The 22649-nt window shown below is 42.0% G+C and overlaps 1 protein-coding gene across 1 annotated transcript in view; it reads left to right on the forward strand.

The window, feature by feature from the left end:
- The first annotated feature begins 10274 nt into the window (after nucleotides 1-10274).
- The window catches only part of DSN1 (DSN1 component of MIS12 kinetochore complex), a 61872-nt gene continuing 49497 nt past the window's right edge, over nucleotides 10275-22649 (forward strand). The window contains exons 1-4 of the mRNA XM_078865582.1: nucleotides 10275-10361; nucleotides 13268-13301; nucleotides 13749-13800; nucleotides 16596-16733. Coding sequence (XP_078721708.1) covers nucleotides 10297-10361; nucleotides 13268-13301; nucleotides 13749-13800; nucleotides 16596-16733 — 289 coding nt within the window. The 5' untranslated portion in view covers nucleotides 10275-10296. The remainder of the gene's footprint in view (nucleotides 10362-13267; nucleotides 13302-13748; nucleotides 13801-16595; nucleotides 16734-22649) is intronic.

Consider the following 22649-nt stretch of genomic DNA (forward strand, 5'->3'; position numbering starts at 1 on the left):
AAATTTAATCTCGGCGAACCCCACGGTCCGAGAGCTACATCCCCCGCAAGGGAGCGTACGCAGACAGACGGACAGACAGATAGACAGACAGACAAAAAATGAATTATATAGGTTAGATTACTATACACCACCCTATACCTTAGAATAATACATAGTGTAATATTACACTATGTATTATTCTATCCACCCTACTGTATATCACACTGCTGTATATTCACTATACAATTACGATACTATATATTGCCTTATACATTGTATTAAACATTACAATTTTATACTATGTATTATTATACAATCTGCTATACACTATACCATTGACCGTCGAGTGAAAGATACTAAGAGGAAGCAACGAAATATGTCAATGGAAGAGTGGTAGGAGGAGACTTGCAGCGGAGCAAAGAATCCATTCCCTGCGGAGAATACAAGATATATAGTCATGCCAAGTTCAAGTTCATTTATTAGGTATAGCCCTGTGAGCCATTCGGGTCTTGAATCGAGTGGAACCACAACAAACAAAAAACAAATACATGAACAAAAACATCTTAAAATGAATATGTGACTAAGTGCAAACAGAAAATCCAAGAAAAGACAGCAAAATATTGCAGAAAAAACACCGTACACCAACGCTGTGTGCAAAAATCCCAGTGGGATGCAAGTCAAACAACAACAACCACAAGACAACTTAGATTAAGGCCATCAGTCTAACTCTGTACTACAACAAACAAACATAGCTAAACCAATACACTTTTCTAAATCACCAAAATAAAGCCATGAAAGCAATGAAAAATCAATCATAGGAACTGTGACGGAATTTTCACAATAAATGGCATAAACAACATGTACTACCAAAACTCTGCAGCCATAGCTGGCTGCATGAGTCACTCCACAACAGCAGGAGTATCAATCGTCGTGATCTATTATTGCTTTTTCTGCTTACGTGACTTTACCGAAAGAACCAAAGAGTATGTATGTTTCTTGTTTAGAACGCCAGGCAACTCGACGCTATTTGTTTAACAGGACACAATCATTCTAGATTTGAAGTTTTCGTGACTGCAAGGATCCATACTCTGGTTCTTTCGGTAAAGTCACGTAGATGAAAAAAAATAATGATAATAATAAAATGAAAATGACTCAATTAAATTGCGACGTTTCGGAGGCAACACAAGCTTCCGTCATCAGGTGGAACAGCCACAGCAAAATTACAGCAGTTTTGCTCACTACAGTAATTTTGCTGTGGCTGTTCCACCTGATGACGGAAGCTTGTGTTGCCTCCGAAACGTCGTGATTTAATTTATATTTTTTCATCTACGTGACTTTACCGAAAGAACCAAAGAGTAAGGACACAATCCTGCTGATGAGACTCCGGAGTACTGCGGGTTAAGCCGATGGCAAAATTGGCTTCGGAGGCACATGAGGCTGATGGACCCAAATACTATTTTGTTTGTGTTGAAATATTCAATATCCAGTAATTTGTCTTCATAATTAGTTCTGACGAGTCCTAAACATGATCGGTGATATTTTATTACACCCGCTAAATGCCTCACTCCAGTCAGTGGAGGCTCTTCCGCCCGTAGTGGTGTGATCAAGGAATTGCAGAGCTGCACCATAACTACATTTTATTATTTAAATTCTAACACACCAACCAGCATGGTGTATATATTGGACTGTTAAGACAACCGTGAGCTACCGTTGATTTGACAGAATGCTATGCTCCACGCCAGCGATTGGCTTTAATGTACACGTAACATCCACAATTTTTAAATCCTTTATATTAAGTTCACTTGCTTGCTTGCTTGCGCGCTTACGACCGTGCAAATCTTTTGGTCGTTTTTTAACCCACTTCCCGTGATCCAATCGAGCTGACATTTTGCACACAGACTCGTTGTGCGTGACAGTGCATTTTCGTGAGAAAATTTTTTTTCCAAAATTTTACACTGTTTAGGGAAAGTTTTTTTTTTTATTACCAATTGTTTAATGCTGCCAGACAATCATCTGACCCATAGGTGGCAGCCATCTCAAGCCAGAGGACGAGAGGACTCTAGCCGCCCCGATGCCACGCATATAAAGGATTTATAGTGAAAAACTTTGTTTTTACGGGTTTACTTGTTAATAATATTGACCTATACGTTTCAATTCAACTAATCCGATTCAAGTGCGTATGTTTCGGGAAGCACCTGTGATGTAATCACAAATGAAGCAATGATTGAGCGTTTCAACCAGCAGTTGGCACCACGTGTGGTTGGGTTGACACTTGTCTCAGCTGATGCAGAATTTGAATGCAGATCCTTAAACACAGCACATGCTGGGGTTTGACATAGGGTTTTACACACGACAATCTGAGTAGAGTTTGGGTTTAGGGGCCGTCCAAAAATGACGTCACGCGATTTTGGACGATTTTTTACCCCCCCCCCCTTCGTCACACGGCGTCACAAAAAGTCAGACCCCCCACCCTCAAATATGACGTCACAAAGCTCTGCCCCCCCCCCCCCCCAAAAAAAGACATGCTTCAAATCGCTTTAAACTATTGTCATTGTAGTGCGTATTTAATGTGGCGCTGCACTCTGATGTTGTAGGAGAAAACATGTATTAAAAATTATATTTAATTCAGTAGAACGTGTTGTCTATATTTATTTAAAGTTGCGCATTTTGATGTGACGTCACATTTATCAACCCCCCCCCCCCCTTGTCACACATCGTCACAAATGTCTGACCCCCCCCCCTAGGTGCGTGACGTCATTTATGGACGGCCCTTTAGATAGAGGTCCCTGCACTTGCATAGCCATGGCTATTGAGACCTTCAAAACTCGGTTCGTCACTTGAATTTAGAATGTTATTTTTCCAAGGGAGACGTGGTTTCAAATACAGTACAACGAATCAGCAAACACATTTCAAGTTCATTTATTAGGTATAGCCCTGTGAGCCATTCGGCTCTTGAATCGGGTGCAACTGCATCAAACAAAAAACAAAAACAAGAAAACATCTTAAAGTTTGAATGTGTAAATAAAATTCTGCACAAAAGCTACCGGGCACTGGGCGTCAGAGTTGCTGAGGCCATGAAGCTCACTACATCGCGCAAAGAACTCCAGTGTGGCTGTATTGCAACGGTGCTGCAGCTGAATGACTGACTTAAAATTATTTTTCTCATTAACACAGCTTTAAACTTCTGTTTGAGCAGCTTGAACACAAATCCTAGCTGTGCGCCAATAACAGTTTCCATCTTTACTCTTTGGTTCTTTCGGTAAAGTCACGTAGGTATAAAATAAAATACATTTATTTTATTTAAAAAAATTAAAGAATTTTAAAATATTAAAATAAATAATTTTGAAATATATAAATACATTTAATTTCTTTTACAAATAAAATAAATTTATTTTATTTTATACCTACGTGACTTTACCGAAAGAACCAAATAGTATGGATCCCTGCAGTCACGAAAACTTCAAATCTAGATGAGTTTCAATCCTTTTTGTTCCATTGGATCATCATACAAATTTTGGCCGTGGAATACAGGTGTATGATGAAAATTCTGGAACTTTCATGACAGGATAAAGTAAGCCACTTGGAAATACATAGTAAAATGTACTTTTTCGTAGATGTCACAAAGAATAGCTTTATGATCACGGGTGAAACACGTGCCAGATAGGGCAAGGTTAATGGATTGGCATTGGAGTTTAATACTGGAGGGTGGGCAACCAAAGCCAATTAGAAAAGCATGATGGTGGTGATAAAACTATAATAATAATAAAATAGAATATTTGCATTTAAATGGTGCTTAAGTTTAAATTCAAAGTGCTTTACATCAATTTGCATCTCAAATATTCAAAGGGCACCTCCAGTGGCAGCTGTCTCTGTGCAACACAAGGTGACTCAGCACGAGCCGGCAAGTGGGCATTAGTCTGCCAGTAGGGAGCGGGGCAATGAAAACTACGTGGTCTCGCAATTGAGTAATTAGAGCGGTCGTTGGGAGGATGTTCCAACTGTAAAAAAGTAACCCGTAAAAACAAAGTTTTTCACTATAAATCCTTTATATGCGTGGCATCGGTTTTATTTTATTATTCATTTCTGTTTTTCTTGAGTAAGAGTTTCATTTTTATCACATTGGTATTTTAAATTAAATATGACATTATTTTTTTCTAAAAAGTGGAAAATTTTTGAAAAAAATTTTCACGAAAATAAATTGTCACGCACAACGAGTCTGTGTGCAAAATGTCAGCTCGATTGGATCACGGGAAGTGGGTTAAAAAACGACCGAAAGATTTGCACGGTCGTAAGCGCGCAAGCAAGCAAGCAAGTGAACTTAATATAAAGGATTTAAAACTGAGACAACCTCCTGCCAGTTGGTGGATATCTGTAAACAATAAGAGTAGACATTGTGGTGTCAGGTGTCAATGTGAAACAGCTCGGGGTATCTCACACAATAGTTGGCAAGGTGCAGTGGCACGAACATTGATGCTCACGCTTTCCCATGCATAACAACATCATTTTTTACAAAAAAGTAAGGTTCACTTTCAAACCTGAATATGTCAGAAAAGAGCGCATGAAAGGATGTCACGTTGCTGTGTGTGTAGCTAATGCTCGGCAGGCTGTCACACAGCTTCACTCGCAGCTGCAAACGCAGAACAAAGCTACACAGTGTATTTCTTGACACTGTTCATCAATGTCAAGAATGTCCATGTCAATTACAACCAGCATTCACTATCAAGTCTGTGTTTGGACAGACGTTTTGGTTCTAGTAAAATGATCACATTAACTCACGGCATACGCTTATGTAAAATCGAATGTGTTTCCATTCAATACACTTTAGAAAATGAAACTAGTTATGTGGTAATGCTGTGACGGTAATGGTGCACAAAGCACAACTAACAAAAACGTAACACGTTTGTCAGTAACACTGCCTGAAAAGATACGAATAGGTGATATCTCTGGCAATAGCACAACAACTCAAGAAGGCAGTGTTCTTCATGTATGTTGAGTTGTGAAGCAAATACATATATATTTACACATCCAATTTGTTTCACACAACACACAAACATGTGTATCACACACTCCGCCTTTGTGCGGCGTTATGCAATAACCATCAACAATGCACAAGGGCGGAGTGATTTGTACACGTTCCGGTGCGTTTAGTTTGGTAAAAGACGCGGTTTATCGGCAAATCACCGGTTTGATAAATCATCAGCGACACGTACTTTCTGAGAATGAGTAGTCTCAGTAGCAATGGTTCAACAGTCAGTGTCTCATCAGCAGTCAGGCTTGCTTCAACAGATGTTCCAACACCTATGGAATTATGAAAAGTAAGAATAGGGTTTACCCTTTATGGCAATAAAACAGGAGATGTTAAGATGTTAAAACACCAAATAGAAACCTTTTGCAAGGAATCAAGTCTGCATTAACCACACACACAGTACTTGTGGTGAACCTACAAACAAACATGCTTTGATAACACTGTGGAACATTTTTTTTTTCCTGGGTAGTAAGTGTTATTTCCTAATTGCTTATGCCTCTAAAGTACAGAAAATGGCTATTATTCCCCACAAACTTTGCTTTTGTGACCAGGACAGTGATATTTTGAAATTTACCTATTTTCAATGAGAAAACGGGCGAATTTGTGTCTTTTCGTTCACATAAAGTCAGAAAAAACAACATATGAATCAAAATTTACATGTATTTATACTAAAGTGATAAAAAAAATACTACAAAAGATTTAGACACCAAGGCGCACTACCACAGGCGGGACTGGCCACAGCAGACCGAGTTCTCTGTGGGGAGGAACAACGTCAAGTGGGAGCCACTGGTGGATCCCCGGAAGGTGCTGATGCCACCACTGCACATCAAATTGGGCCTTATGAAAGAATTTGTCAGAGCTGTAGATAAGGAGTCAGCAGCCTTCAAGTACCTTCAAGACTTCTTCCCTAAGCTGTCTGAGGCAAAGGTCAAAGCCGGTGTCTTTGTCAGACCACAGATGAAGAAGATCCTGGAGTGCAATGAATTCCCCAAGAAGCTCACTAGTAAGGAGAAAGCGGCTTGGGACAGCTTTGTCGCAGTGGTTCGTGGCTTCCTGGGCAATCACAAGGTCGAAAACTACGTGGAGCTGGTTGAGACTCTGGTGAAGAACTACGGCACAATGGGCTGTAGGATGTCCCTCAAAGTCCATATCCTTGATGCTCATCTTGATAAATTCAAGGAGAACATGGGACTGTACTCGGAGGAGCAAGGCGAGCGATTCCACCAGGATATACTGGACTTTGAATGCTGCTACCAAGGACTACTAACGAGAACATGATGGGAGACTACATTTGGGGGCTGATTCGTGAAAGTGATTTACAGTATAATTGTAAATCTCGGAAAACTACTCACTTCTAAATCTTTTGTCGTAATTTTTGTATTACTTTAGTATAAATACATGTTCATTTTGATTCATATGTTGTTTTCTTCTGACTTTATGTCAACAAAAAGACACAAATTCGCTAGTTTTCTCATTGAAAATAGGTAAATTTCAAAATATCACTGTCCTGGTCAAAAAAGCAAAGTTTGTGGGGAATAATGGCAATTTTCTATACTTTTTAGGCATAAGCAATTACGAAAAAACACTTTCTACCCAGGAACAAAAATTGTGTTACATAGTGTGTAATGCATGCATTGTCTTTGAAACTGATTGTCCTACACCAGAGACAGCCTTCTGTCGGGCCGAGTCTCACTACCAGTGTGAGACCAGAGAACGCCAAGAGGCAAACAGTACAAAGACAATGCACTATCAGAGCATTTCCTTGCAGAAGGTTTCTATTTGGTGTTTGAACATCTTAACTAACACCTATACTCTTTGGTTCTTTCGGTAAAGTCACATAGGTATAAAATAAAATAAATGTAAAAAATAAAAGAAAATAAACCAAATCACGACGTTTCGGAAGCAACACAAGCTACCGTCATCAGGTGGCAAAGCCACAGCAAGAAACAAATTGCTGTAGTGGGCACAAGAGCTGCTTCTGACAAGAGACTATTTAAAGTAAGAGGGGGCGGAGGAGCCAGGGAGGAGAGATGGAGAGGGTAGGGGGGTGGCGCTCTGCAAAACTGTGCAGTTAATACTGCTGTTGGTGCGACACCATGCCGAGGCTGGGCAGTGAGCGGGCCTGGGGTGGTAGAAGGCTGAAGAAACTGGTGATGCGGAAATTCAAGCAAACTATAAAGCAATTAAGATTTCATTTTACCTGGTTAATAACATCCTTCCAATGATTGCTCAATTTGAATCCATCTTCTCGGTTGAAGTTATGTCTATGTTTGTATATCTGGATGGCCTCATGGACAAACCTTTGGTGGTATCCAGACGGCTTGCAGAGCACCTTGGTCTCGGAAAAGACAATATCATGAGAGCCCACAGCATTGTAGCAGTGATCAGCCACGGCGGAAGAATCAGTTTTGCCGTGTTTCAGATCTGCCTTGTGCTCGCGAATACGGTCCGATATATGTTGTTTCACTATGAGACCTCCTTTACCAGTGGCAAAATATAGTAATAGGTATTTACCCTTTCAACTGGTACAAAAAAGAAAAGCTGTTTCGGGTGTGGACCAATCAAGTTCAAGGACAGTGCATATCATCATCAGAGTTGTTTCTTTTTGTTTGCATTTTGATTGCTTGTGTTGTGGTTATTGCAAACATGATGCCTTGTATAAAGGTATCAGTTTTTGTACCAGTTGAAAGGGTAAAAACCTATTACAATTTGTTGTTTCGTTTCCCCAATGTAACAATCACCACAAGTGCAACTCAGTTTGTAGACTCCAGGGTATTGCATGTCAGGAATGACATCCTTTACGGATGGGATTAGATCACGGATTTTGTGTACTGTACTGAATTGGACCTGGATCTTGTGTTTGTTTAAGATTTTGGAAATATTTTTGGTAACACCTGCTTGTATGGTAACGTGATGGTTTTGACCGGAGTCTCAGGGGGTTGTTTCTCCATGTTTCTCCATGTTTGGAGAAACAGCTTTGTGGATAATACAGTCCGAATATCCATTAACCTTAAGGGCCTGGTGCACGTGTTCCAATTCATTGGCTAGGTGGTGTTGGTCAGAGATGCAGTGGGCCATATGGTGTAGTGTTTTGATGAGGGAATTATTCTGTGCCGGATGGTGGTGGGAATCAGGTTTCAGATATGAATCTGTGTGGGTGGCTTTCCTGTAGACAGAGTGTCCCAAAGAGCCATCAGGTTTCTTCTCAAACAAAACATCCAGGAATGGTAGCATACCATCCTTCTCCACTTCCATGGTGAATTTGATGGATGGGTGGATGGAGTTAATGTGGTTGAGAAATTGGTTCAATGCTGGCAGGCCATGTGGCCAAATGACGAAAGTGTCATCCACATATCTCTTCCACAAGGAAGGACGTAGGGTGGATGTCCGGATGGCATCTGTTTTAAATTTCTCCATGAAAACATTCGCTATCACTGGTAACAAGTACCATTCCAGGTGAAGTACGTGTTGGTAAGGCAGTGCCTAACCAGAGTAAGAACATCAGGGTTCAGTCCATGTTGGACTAAGTCTTCAATTATTGCTATGGTGTCAGGTACTGGAACCTTGGTGAACAGTGAAACCACATCAAAGCTGACGAGAAAATCATCTGGGGACAGTGAAATGTCCTTGATTAGAGAGACCAAGTGAGCTGAGTTAAGTTCTGCTGAGGTAGTCTTATCAGTGAAAGCAAGGTATCAGACAGAAAACGGGCCAGTTTCTAGGTAGGTGAGTTGATGGCGGACATGATGGGCCGAAGTGGAGTGCCTTCTTTATGGATCTTAGGAAGACCATAGAATCTGGGTGGTCTAGCAGCCAAAGGTTTTAGGGAGAGCCGTTTGACTGGTTCGATTAGAGAAGTCGAACTGGTAATGATATTGTTAGTTTTTGTAGTCAGACTGTTAGTATGATCTTTATTGATTTTGGAGTAGCTACCATCATTGAGAAGGTCCTAGATTTTGTTGTTCAATGTGGTTTTATCCATGATGAGTGGCAATACCCTTGTCGGCTGAGAGGATGACTATGTCATCCCTCTTTTTCAGATTTGCGAGTTTAGAGCGCTCATGGGGTTCTTGGCATTTTTGAGGACAGTGGTAATTTCAGCTCTAGCAACGTCTGTCTGGATGTGTCCCAAGCCTTTGAGGTCTACATCGACCTGGGAGATTATATCATCCACTGGGATATGTTGTTTAGGGGTAACTGCGAAGGTCATCCCTTTAGCTAGCAGCGATTTTAGGTTGTCAGAAACTAACACCTGTTTTATTGCCATAAAGAGTAAAACGTATTCTTGCCTACTATGGAATCTCAAAGCATTCGTCGATAAAACTCCTTCAACAAGAGAGAAATAAGTCGACGTTTCTGGCAATGGGCCTTCTTCGTAGTCCATAGAGGACAGATAGAGTAATAGTTGGGAGACTTCACTTTACACCATTGTTTACCTGGTGATAATTACATTGTCTAATGTGCTGTGAAGGGTCATTGCCTGAAACGTCGTATATTATATATTTTCATTTTAAGGCCACAGAGTGTTATTGACAAACGTGTTCCGATTTTTCAATGAAAAAAAACCCTTTTATTTGTATTTTGGAAAGTGATGTATTTACCCTTCCGATACTTTGCACTCAACAATAATATTTTTCGATATAAAGCTTTCGTGACTGCAGGGATTCATATTCTTGGTTCTTTCGGTAAAGTCACGTAGAAGGGAAATAATAAAATAATAAAAAGAAAACAATAAAATTCTCACGACGTTTCGATTGCAACACAAGCAATCATCATCAGGTAGGAAAACCACAGCAAGAAAATTTGAAAAAAGTGGCGTTTTTTATTTTATTTCTATTACTTTATTATTTACCTTCTACGTGATTTTACCTAAAGAACCAAGAAAGCAAATACTATTTTAGCATTGTTTGTTGCTGTAACGTTCTGACGCGCAACTGCAGTAAAAAAAAATTTGTTCAGATTCTATAACAGCAGCGAATCACAACAATCCGAGATAAAAAAAAATCTTGACTTAAAGCTTTCGTGACTGCAGGAATTAATATTCTTTGGGTCTTTCGGTAAACCCACATATTATTTTTTCACCTGATGACGATTGCTTATGTTGCGATCGAAACGTCGTGATATTTTAATTATTATTATTCTATCCACGTGGCTTTACCGAAAGACCCAAAGAATGAAAAAGAAACCTCTAACCTGGCATGGCCTCCCAACCTCCACCGGCAAGTACGTCACCGACCACGTGACCGGGGGGGGGGGGCGACGGCTCGATTTTTGGCGGGAAAATAAAAGCAATGGCGGAGGCTATGAAGCAGAGCGCGGCGTTTGGAGCGGACGGTCTCTCCGCGTCGACAGAGAGGCACGGCTCCCTCTCGCCCCCTCTCGCCTCTCTCTCTCACTCGCGCAGCCCCGGCTCGTCTCTCGTGGCTCACCGTCGATTGTTTCATTAGGCGGCCACTTTAATTGGCGCCTGTGTGTTGTGTGTGTAAGGATGGTGGCCTTCATTGGTGCCTAATTCGGTAACTGCACTCGCTCTGACAGTCACGGGGAATTGTTGTCACGATGCTGAGCAGCGGTAGTGTCGTGGTTATCGCGCTTGCGCTACGAACCCGGCGATCCGGGTTTCGCCAGTGACGATTATTTGAACCGGGCCTCTCCTAGGTCGACTCGGCCTCAAATGAGTACCTGGTGCGGTGTCTCGATCGCCAGTGGGGAGGCAAAGGCGGTCGGGCGGAGTGTTGGTTAACCACCCTCTCGCGTGCCGTGTCGGTCTTCGTAGGTGCTCGCTAGCAGCCCTTGTTACCACGTTCTTTTAAAGCTATAGGGGATATTTATCTTGTAAGCTACAGGTGGTTTATTTGTTGTTAATTGTTGAGGTGCATTGCAGTGCGCAAGATGTTAAAGGCGTTGGTTAGTGCTGTATACCAATGAACAGTTGTTACGTGTTTAAACGTTTTAATTTAGACGTGCAGTTAAAGCTGTAGTGGTGTTGATAAGCGTTAGCGGCTGTGTCAACTTAAGCGAGTTTGGCCCAGGTTTTGAGTGTGTTGGATACGACATTACTAAGAGCAATATACAGTACATTATCTAAGCATGAAGAATTGTTTTATTTAAGACGCTTTAAGGTCGTTGGGTTCCTTTACTGCCTTATCACCTCAATCACACGTCTCAAGTTCATCGGCCGGGCGGTGGCGGCTGTGATGCACGTCGCCTGTAATCCAGCACTGGAGGAGGCCGGGGTTGGTGGATCAGCACGCAAATGTTGTGAAACTCCCTTCGCGTGGCCGTCGAGAAGGTGCCATTCCCTGGCTTGTCGGCAGAGTGTAGTACAGGAAAGTGCGGACTAATACCGTCTGTCCCTTATGTACCGGATAGTGTTGCTCTGCGGATGCACCGGTTTCTTCCCACGTGTGTAAACGTGAATTGGCTGAAAACAATACTATAATACAGGGTGTTTCAAAAAGATGGACCCAATTTCAGAGATACTGTATATCGATTTCAAATCGGGTCCATCTTTTTGAATCACCCTGTATAGAGGACCGAAGAGTTTGGGCAGTTGTTTGCATCGGCTTGCTGCTTTACAGTGTGTCTGTTGTGGTTCCTCCGCAATTGGAAAATGTCACGAAAACGAAACGTGCCAATTAGTTACTACTTCAGCCCACCGGTGTGTTGGAGAATAATCTTGACAAAATCGCCCGATGATGCTGGATGTAATTACCAGCGAAACGTTGTACTCAAATTGTAAATGTTGTGGATTTACTCTCCCAACACATTGGTGGGCTGAAGTAACGAATTGGGGCATTTTGTGTACTTGACGAACCTTACTGGCTGTGTTAGGTGGTAGAGAGTTACGACACGTTTATACTTACGCGATCCAACCCAAAAACCTTAGAATAATATTGCTCGCGAAAGCCTAGGTGTTTAAAAATAACAATTTACATTTCATCATGTGGGAGTTTGGCCACCAAAATGTTTGTGAATGACTATTGTACATGTATTTGTATCCAATGATATGCCATAGTCAAAGAGGACAAACACCACGGAGATGGAGTGATTACATCAATTAATGTGCAGGGGTGCCACGGTGCCAAGATGTTACCTCCCTCGCCTGTTATGCAGGAGGTCGTGAGTTTCGATCTCGACAATGATGCCTGTATATTTGGAGTTTGCATGTTTTCTCTGTGGTGGTGTGGATTTTTTTCCGTCCTCCGGTTCCAGGTCTTCCGGTTTTAGAGTTTGGCTGCTATATATTTCCACATGATAAGCCACTATAGCTCAGTGGGCTTTACCTGATCAAAAAAAATTCGTTTGCTTTATCACATTGCTGGATCGAGAGTGGTGTGGTGGTGGTCGTCATTCAGCAGTGGGTTTCACAATTTCTTATGATAATTGACCATGTGTGTGTCCAATCACATCTCTTGGGTTGTGCTTATCTGTTAAACACATTCCTGCGGAGGAAGCTGGTAAGAACGTTGGGTTGCTCAGTCAATGGCCAGGGTCAACGGCGGCGTGGTGTATTCCGCAAATATGGCCGACCTGAGGGCGGGCACAAGCCAGCGTGAGTAGGTTAAACGTTGAGTTTTATAAGGGCACCATGGGGTGACCAGCCCTTCCCTACCCAGCCCCACCCTCCGCACCCAGCCCCTCCCCTCTACACCCAGCCCCACCCCTTCCATTTTTGGATGCACGACGGACGGACACAATAATCCCCTGTGAGCTGGTGTAACCAAGAGGTTCCTACGAGTACCAGTCCTTTACATTAGACTTGACAGGGCGCTGTGGTGGCGAAGCGTTATCCCCCTCGCCTGGTATGCAGGAGGTCGTGGGTTCAATCCCGACCCTGACGCCTGTATATTTGGAGTTTCCATGCTTCCCCCGTGGTCGCATAGATTTTTCGAATGATCCTCCGGTTTTACCATTCATGTTGAGAAACGTGTGTTTTGATAATTTGGCTGATGCTATAAATTCCCACATAGATGGCAGTCATGCAGACTGCAGTGTAATGCCACTGCCGTGGCCTCTCCTCTACAGTACCTCGATATTTCTACTGATGGGACGGACTCATTTGTAATAGAATATTGTACATGATGGGAGTGGTGCTTTGTAAATATACATTGTAATCGAGCCTTTTTGACTGCCCTTCACAGAAAGCATTACATTTTTCCTTCTTAAATGTATGGGGTGCGTAGTCATTTAATGCACAGCCATGATTATTTCAAATATCACATGTTGAGTTAGATTAACACATTCACATTTTTCTTGCAGAACTAAAAAGAAATTTGAAGATTCATCTAAAGAGGTGAGCTCTGTCAATACAAACTTACATGCGTCGTTCAATGTCTTATACAGTTTAGGCAGTGACATGGCCAAGTGGTAGCGATTTCACCACTTGTTGCAGAGGTTCGTGGTTCAAATCTGGCAGGCCGTACTGGTTATTACCTGTGGGTGTATTAACTATACGATTTTACGCCATCTGCTTTACAGTGTACGCTAAAGATTCCATAAACAAGGAGGCCAATAATATGTCCTGGCGTTGTCATCCGAATTTGCCAAATTAGAAAAAAATACCCGAAAATTTCTCGAATCGTATTACACGTGGCAACATTGCTCCCAACTGGCAGACTATATCCACCTGTGAAACAGCACCTTCGTGATAAGAATGGCGTGAATACCAAATGTATTGGATTATTATGCATTCATGTGTATTAAGTTATGGTGTTACTGCCTTCACAATGGTTGTGTTTAGGATTTGAATGAAGTTAAACGAAGCAAGATGGACAATTCATTGGAAAAAATAGGTGAGCATAATGTATCAAACACAATCGTCATTTTTGAAATGTTAGTTTGCACAGAGAAAAGTAAGCTTTAAATTTTTCACCATCAGAACGGGTAATGTTTGTTACATTTAAGTTAGATTTATAATGTTTTATTACGTAATTGTGAAGGCAACCCAAGGTGTGGAATTTCATTGAAGCAATTTGATTGCTTACTTACCGTTGATAAAATTTGATCATTACTTTTGGACATGATCCAGATGTTAGCCAGCTTCAAAATTTAAAACAAAGCACTTGGTGTTTTCACTGTAGTGTTTTAAAATTCGTTTTTACACAATACAGTATACCTTGGTTAGCATTCTGGACATCCACCGACTGGTTGTATCGGAGTTCAAATCTGTCGCAGACAGAAGTGACTTAAAATAATTCCTCTTTGGTGTGTGTGTTGGGATCTGATGTGCTTGCGCTGAGATTTGTTTTTTCCCCCCCACAGAAATAATTAATCGGCTTTCAACCAGTTGCGTCGCAATTTGTTTTATTGACACCTGATAGAGAGGTCTGGTGTACAAAAAGAGGCGTTGAATTTCAAATGGATTCATGTAGCTTTAAATCTAGTATACGACGAGTATTTATTACAGCCAGAACTGTTTGCCAAAAGCAACATTGCACCTCAATGAATGGGCTTTCACTGTTCTAAATAAAGCATGAGCACCGATTGGCATTGCCCTATTTTGCAAGGCACACAGTAATATGGATTACTATTAATATTTAATTTAACCAGAAAAACCTCGCTCGAGATCGTCCCAGGAGGATTCTACGTGGACCGTTTGGCCAGTTCATTTGTGAATATTTTTGCTTGTTGGACGAACTAGTGCCTGGAGGAACCCCACACATATGAGGGTTCAACACTGTACAGATACATCTGTAGCCTTGCTATCATCATCCATAGTTAATCCTCGGCTGGATATAGAACTCGCCAAGTCACCAGTATTGTTCACGATCCTGCAATGTAATAATTCACATAGCACCTGCACACGAACCGATTTCATCTCTCCATCTCCCACGGTGGATGCCCTCTCAGGTGCAATCCATTCCTTAGCTGCCATTTTGTCACAATATGCTTGATTGCCATCATTTCTGCTCGCGAAGTACCTTGGTCAGGCTTGCTTATACTACATGCTGTACTGCCGAACGACTTGATTCCCCTACCCATCTTACGTTATGGTGCACAGTTATGATTGTGAGCAGAGGTGGTATAGTAATTAGCACACTGCTACAAACCTGGCTACCCGAGTTTGATTCCCAGCCACCGTGAATGACAGCTGAGGTGATGAGTAATATATCAATCAGAACTAGGTAAATTTAGCTTTAAATGAGGTGTGGTGTTGTAAGCGTCAGGCATTAATAGGTGCTCGCTAACAGCACTTGTCCTAACAATCTTTGCACAGTATACAAGAGGATTTTTGTCGCATGTGATAGAGGGATTGATAGCATAAGACGTGGAACACTTAACTGCAATCCTGGCTACTTGGTTTTGATTCCTGGCCTTGTACATCTGAGGAAAGGATTATCTTAACTATTGTACGAATGTGAATGAATTAACGGACAAACGTATATTTTCTAACCCATGCCTTCTGATCGGCTATACGGAGTTAAGGAAAACTAAATCATCCTGATGTGCCTGGTCTTGTCATATTTTAGAAGCTAAGCAGGGTCGAGTCCAATTAGTGCTTGGATTGTCCATGATCACCAAGTGTTGCAGGCTTTGAAAAGTCACATGGCAGCATAACAATGCATTTTTTGGTTAACATATATGCAGTGTTTTGTTATTCTGTCATGTAGGTTTTTTTCCTGGTACAGTAAAACCTTGGATTCAGAGTAACTTGGTCTGCGAGTGTTTTGCAAGACGAGCAAAATTTTTAAATAAATATTAATTTGATAAACGAGCGAGGTCTTGCAATACGAGCAGTACGTGTATACGCTTTGTCTGCCGAGTGTCACGTGATCACAACTGATATACGAGTGCTGTGATATACGAGTACGCTTTGGATTACAAGCACATTTCCGGAACAAATTATGCTCGCAATCCAAGGTTTTACTGTACTTTGGTATCTTCTCACACAACCACTTCTTAATGGAATTGGCCAAACATCACAAAGCAGGACACTCCGCGAGAGTCTTTAGGCCCATTGAGGCTTTCCGGAGTAAATATTCTGCTGTCAATCAATCCACTGCTGGATGACAACCAGTACATATACCACTCACCGCTGATGTTTACTGTGGCCGCAATTCAAACTCCGATTACCAGGCCCGTAGCATAGTGTGCTAACGCATTATAAAAATGCCATTCATTACATTTCAAAAACAGCAGTAATACCCTGATTTACATCTCACCTTTCTTTACGTTGTTTCATAAATATTTATACCGCTACTCGATAGAGGTTTGGGTTAGATCACGTAAATTACGTAAATTTACGCCATATAACCCAAAAAAGCCTCTTGTGGATAATATTGGCGCGAAAGCCCTTGTGTTATACCGACCGCTACTCGATTTGCATCGCCTCAACCCCCACCCTTATGCCGCCAACAGCAGCATCCATCCTTTCTCGTTATCCATCGCCTCTCGGCCTTTGCCTCCACCGCCCACATTGTTAATCGCTTTAATTTACGTCGTTTCGATAACCGTCGTGGCACCTTTCAGGAACGCATCCCCGACGTAAACCGGGGCATTACTCTACTTGCATTACAATAATGCGTACACGTGAACCGTGCATAGTGACATTTATCGTCGTCGCCGTGTGTGTGCGCGCGCGTGAAAGAAGTGGCATTGGATGCGGAGGTGGCAGAGGAAGAGGGCAAATGCACGCTGCCAAACGACACCAAGCAGAGGCGTCGCTCGAGCTTCGTGCGAGGCCGCGTGCGCCGGTCGCTCGCCCCGCTGCACAGCGACACGTCCGGTACGACCGATTGGAGCACCGTCACGGCTTGTACAATTATCTGTGTGTACAACCCATTGTCAGTTTAGCTGCTGGATGAGGGGTGCCGGGGTGGCGATGTTAACTCCCTCGCCTGGTATGAAGGAGGTCGTGGGTTCGATCCCGACCCTGACACGTTCTATATATAATGGAGTTTGCGTGTTCTCTCTCCCCCATAGTCGCCTGCATTTTTCTCTCGCCACCAACGCTGGCTGTGGCTGGGACTCATGCTTCGATCGCTGGGTTTTCTCTCAATTGAGAAACGAGTGTTTAGAGTATTTGGCTGCTATAAATTTCCACATGATATGCCACTCCATTGAGCTCTCATTTGGGACCAGGATGCTTCTGAAAAAGAGTTAAGTAGCTCAGGTGGGCCTACACTGGTAAAATGAAAAGTTTAGTTTTTTAGTTGAGTTTTATTTGACCATACTTTACGCTGATCGAAATGAAGTTGTGAAAATGGGGATCATAGACACAGGAACATAGACGTACAGTCGAAGGGAATTTGTTGCCCTGCTTTTCATATTGTAACAGTTCATCAGCATATCGATTGATGTTTTGGTCTTATTGACACAATGCACACATTGTGAATTAAGAATTGACGATATGCACATCTTCTGTACGCTAAAAGCAAATATAGTTTGCATAAAGGAATGGCATGAGATAGAACATGAGACACTCAACAATGCACTATAAATAACACAACAAATAATACATTCCTGAATCGAATCGTGACTCCTAATGGTGACACTGATAAAAGCACACCAGGAATGATTTGTCACATGCCGGCTTTTTATGTATGTTGAATTTCTTTCACACCGTACATAGCCAGCCGTGCTAATTGAAGGCGCAGGGAAAGGACACTCTAAACACAAAGCAGTTCTTATACAAGTGGCTGACACACAAAGCAACTGGACTTCAGGTGCCCTTCACAGTATTTTGGAATCCAAACACCATTTGGGTGACTAGCATGAACGAGCACTGCTCCATTGCTCATTTGAGCAGGGTAATTTTACGTTATTGGACTTGCACCTGTCTGCACAGTGTGGTTTCACCAGTTGTAGTCGAGTGAGCAGGGAAAGTCAGCAAAAAGTAAAAAAATTGCACTATCCGATCTGCATTCGCTGTTGGTCCCATGGCATTGCTTTTCAGACTTTGGATGTGCTGTCAATTGTTCCACTTTAGTATATCAGTGGTTCCCATGCTTTTCATTGCCTCGACTCTTATTTCAGACAAATTTGGCGTCTCTAGGAATTTGGCAGTCACTCCCAACATAAAAAATGAACACAAGCCTATCATTGTGCCCAGGCCATGTCTGAAAGCTGATCTAAGTCTTAAGCAACTAAGCCTTGAGTCGATGAGTTTCCTAAAACATTCATCTTTGTTGATAATAATTTAACTGTGCTTATGTTCTCCATAAATTGTTAAGGTCAGAACGAAAGAAACGTATCGATAATGAAATGCAAAATAACATTCCCCAAAATATATTTAGCCCACAGTCAAGATGTTTACGTTCACTTAGGCCGACTCTGTACACCACACTGACAGCATACAATGCCTTACATGCTCCATATTTTGAACTGGTAGTGTTGCCCTATTTATATTTGCGCTGCCTCAGCTCGTTCAGGTGCAGTGGAGGCCCTCTAAATGCCCAATTAGCGAAAGCTAATCTGCTCATTCAATGATTACAGTCAGTGAATGAGCCACAGTGCAGTATAACTGGTTTTGAAAACTGGTATAGTACCTCCAGCATTATTACAATTGACTGATTAGTATGTTACAATACGACTTGCGTTGCCAATGCTATTAATTAATAGGAACATATTTCATAGATTTTATTGTACTTTACTCTCCAGAATATTTACCCATTCATAGCACAGATTAAAACACATAGTACAAGTGTCACAACTACACAGTCCAGTCTAGATAATAGTGTCAAACCTTTTGGGCAAATGACAGTTAAATTATGACTTTTAATGATGATGAACTCATTCCTATAGATAAGGGAGTAGTAGTCGGGCCATTGGCTCAGATCCGTTAGCAACCCTGACCCAGTGGTGGAAAATTTCCACTTGGTTCATGTGCATCATTATGGGGGGAAAAAGGTGGCATATACAATATATTTTTGGGTTGGGCCACGTAATGGTCTGGCTAAGTTTGTCTCGTTACGACCCTCCACCACCGGACATAGCCAAACAAATGAAATTGCCACGTGTACATGTCTTGGATACAGTTGCTACATTTGTTTGTGAGAATTGTCCTTCAGCTTACAGGTCAACTGAAACAATATTTGGAGCGGTAAACTCTTGCACACGTGTGATCATTTGAATTGTTTGGCTATGTCGGGTGGCGCAGGCTATTTACTGACACAAATTTTGACCAGATTAAATAGCCTAAAGCAAAAGTCAACACATTTAAATATCGGTTATCAAAACCTACATGTTGAGTTAAGCATACTTGTGTTTAATATATGAAAGATAAATAGGCAGAGGAGAAAGGAGAAGAAAAAAGTATTGAGTCTGAACTTGAACAGGGACAGGGAGTCGACTGCGCAGATGGCCTGTGAAAAATCATTCCAGCCTACAGTGGCAGCAGAAGAGAAGAGGCTACATCCAGCAGAGGAAGGAAAGTGGAGGTGAAAGGGAAGACAGTGAGTTGGTATAAGATGATTAATTTTGTGAGTTTGAGTACAGACCATGGCAGTAACATGTTCAAACCATTTTAATGGTTGTGGTAATAAATAAAGAGCATAGTATAATTAAATGTTATTAACTTGCTCATTACTGTTGGCCATCAGCAAGATGCTTTATTCCAATCACAGAACAAGTTTCTGTATCACATGACTAATTGTGGTACATGCCACTAATTCACTGAGTTAGAATTGAGGTTGATGAATCATGCTGAGTGAGCCTTGTGGGTCGGTGACATGGCCTCGCGGTTACGCGTTCGCTGCTCGTTGCAGTGTTTCACGTTTCGAACCCAGAGGTTGCCCTGATTATTACTCCAGGTGTAATAAACAGAATAACATACGCTGCGTGACAGCGGGCACAAGATCAACTGATGTCATTCGTAAGATTAGGCCATTGCGCTCTGGTGTCGGATCCAAATATGCCAAATGCTAAAATCCTCTGCAGCTTACTCAATTGGAATTATACATAGCAATCATTGTCACCACTACTGGCAGACTGATAGCTGCTTGTTGCTGAGTCACCTTGTGCCTACAGGGGCAGCTGCCACTGGGGGGGGGGGGGGGGGTTCCCATTTCAAATTTCTGACATGAAATGTGATGTAAGGTGCTCTTAGATGCAGCGCTGTATCATGTGCTTTATAATAAAAAATAAACAAATGATTATCAATGAGGAGGCAGTACAGAAAACAGGTTGCCGACCAATATAAGTTTTCATTTGGAATGCTAATCTCTAAATTGTGTGAGTTTTCTCAATACTCCAATAGGAATTGGCCAGATATTCCATACAGGATCTTCCTGAAAAATTTTCTTACATGAGGTTTTGCTGTTGCCATGTAACAATTCATTAATGGAGATCAAATGCTCGCGTTCACAATACAAGTATCGAATCGTGCACGTGAGAATACATTTTTTCACAAGTTATGTTATTGAAGGAAATTCAGCAACTCCATTGAAATCCTGCAGCCTGGACAGATTCCACATGCACCACAGGGACAACTAATGATTTATTTTTTAATTGAATCATGACCTAGAGCATTGTCATTTCATCAGGTCATGGCAGGAAATGTAATGAATAGTTTTATGCCAGATAGAATATAAAAAATAATATCTGTGCAAAGTTTTCACTAATAAAAAGAAAAATCGCGAACAATAAAAAAAATTACCTTTGCTTAGTCCAGGGGTCGGCAACCAAACTAACAAGAATAGGCAATATTTTCGGATTCTTAAAAAAAAGAACTCAAATTCAAGAGCCACGTCACGAAGCATGCGGCTTTTGAGCCGCTGGTTGCCAACCCCTGGCTTCGTAATTTACGTCTCACTTGAGTGTGACCTGGACTGTTGCATCTGAACAGTAGGGGGTGCCGTGCGCACGCAGATGCTGTCAGAGTTCCGTGGAGAGGTTTTGGTTTGCTGCAAGTCGGCTTGCAGGATTTACAACCGAGCTTGAGCGCTCCATCCTTTAACTTAGCTGCCCAAGATTTATCACTACTTTATTTTAGCCACTCAACGCCAAGCACTAACATGATTATTGAATGGTACTTTTTGTTTTTGCCTTCGTCCTATAATCCACAGCAGCAGAGAGGGCACTTGGAGCCGTTTTGCATCGCACAGCCTTCATTAGAACTCTGTGTTTGTGCTGTTGCTTGAACTGTGCATTAGCAGCCGAGTACATGCATTCCATTAATAACATCCATTAAGTTGTCTGGCATCGGAAGCTGAGCTTTAAAATTAAAGATTATTTTGCTTTTAATTTAATGGATAGTGTTCATGCTGCACTTGGAAAGAATTTTCTTTTTTCCCCCCTCCCCACCCTCCACTTTCCTATAAACCATTTGTCTCTGTTTAATTAAAGCCAAGCTGCATAGCTGATCTGAAATGAATGCGTCTTAGGAAAAATATGTTTGGCTGACCAAACGCAGCCCTCCTAGGTTTTATTTTAGACTTTTATTTTCTTCTCTTGCTGCAGTAGACTCTAGTGCTTGTGACTTCTTTTCCCCCATTTGTCAATCACACCACTGAAGTTCTGTCCAGCATCTTTTTTTCCAATTTCCCCAAAGAGAGGACAATCTGGCCATGCCCCAGCCATAATCTGTATTTTTGGCAGCCGCGAGTCACTGGGGTTCTGCCTGGAGTGTCACTGGCGCGCACAAACGGACCCAGATAAATCCTCGCTCATTCTATCTCTCCGCACCAGCGGTTTTCCTGGCTCCGAAATAAACCACCGCCTTTTTTAGGTTTGCAGTTTTTTTCCGTGTGGCTTTTATTTATTTATTCATTCATTCCCTTTTGGAGTGGCCAGGTCTTGGCAAGATTTAATGGCATGCTCTTTGCTATCGTGATTCCAGCTGCCAATGGATGGTGGAGTTAAAGCCTCAATCTGGGTTTATTGCTTGTGATTATTTTCTGGGGGAGATGGAACCGTGGGTTTATTATTAATTCAAAAGTTTCCGTGTTGCAGCACCTCCCTACTCAAACGAGTGTGTGTGTGAGAAGATCTCATTTCTTTTGGTGGCTCTTGAGCTAATGGGATAAATCCACATGTTTATGGCGGTGATATTTTATCCTTGGGACAACCACCATTGACTTCCCCAAAAAAGTGGTATCTATTTTGACTCAATAGGCTGGGATAATGGGCTAAGTCGACTTCACATCGGCATTTTAACTCTAAATACTTCTTGTTATGAGTGAAGCAGCCTAATAATAGCACCATCCAGTCGGAGTATATTTATTCTGGTAGTTTATTTTCATTTCCTTGAAGCCTAGATAATAAAAGTGAAGATCATAAGGTTGGAAACAAAAGTTTATAATTCTCTTACCATGTTAAAAATGATGGATTGCTCCTTTTATCAGCTCCCAGTTTTGAAAATATTTTTTTTTACTTTTCATGCCATCCAGAAAAGCTGGCCACAATTTGCAACTTTGTTCTAATTGCATGTGACTCACGGCATCTCTTGGGCCAAGAAGCAGCCCCTTTTAACAAATTTGCATCCGCAATGCGCGCGTAGTCGCCATTGGTACCGGGTCCAGTGCGCGCACCAGCGAGGGTGGGCAAGGCAGCCCCCCATGCCTGCCGTTCACAGCAGCTCTGGAAGGCGGCGCGAGCCAAAGAGAAAGGTCAATGGTGCTGTCTGCTCAGCAGAAACCAGCTGCCTTCTCGCCGCCTCCGATAGCCGTCCCGGATAATAAAACCCCGGTGTCATGGGACCCCA

The sequence above is a fragment of the Lampetra fluviatilis genome, chromosome 20 (assembly GCF_964198595.1).
Source record: "Lampetra fluviatilis chromosome 20, kcLamFluv1.1, whole genome shotgun sequence".
Classification (NCBI taxonomy): Eukaryota; Metazoa; Chordata; class Hyperoartia; order Petromyzontiformes; family Petromyzontidae; genus Lampetra; species Lampetra fluviatilis.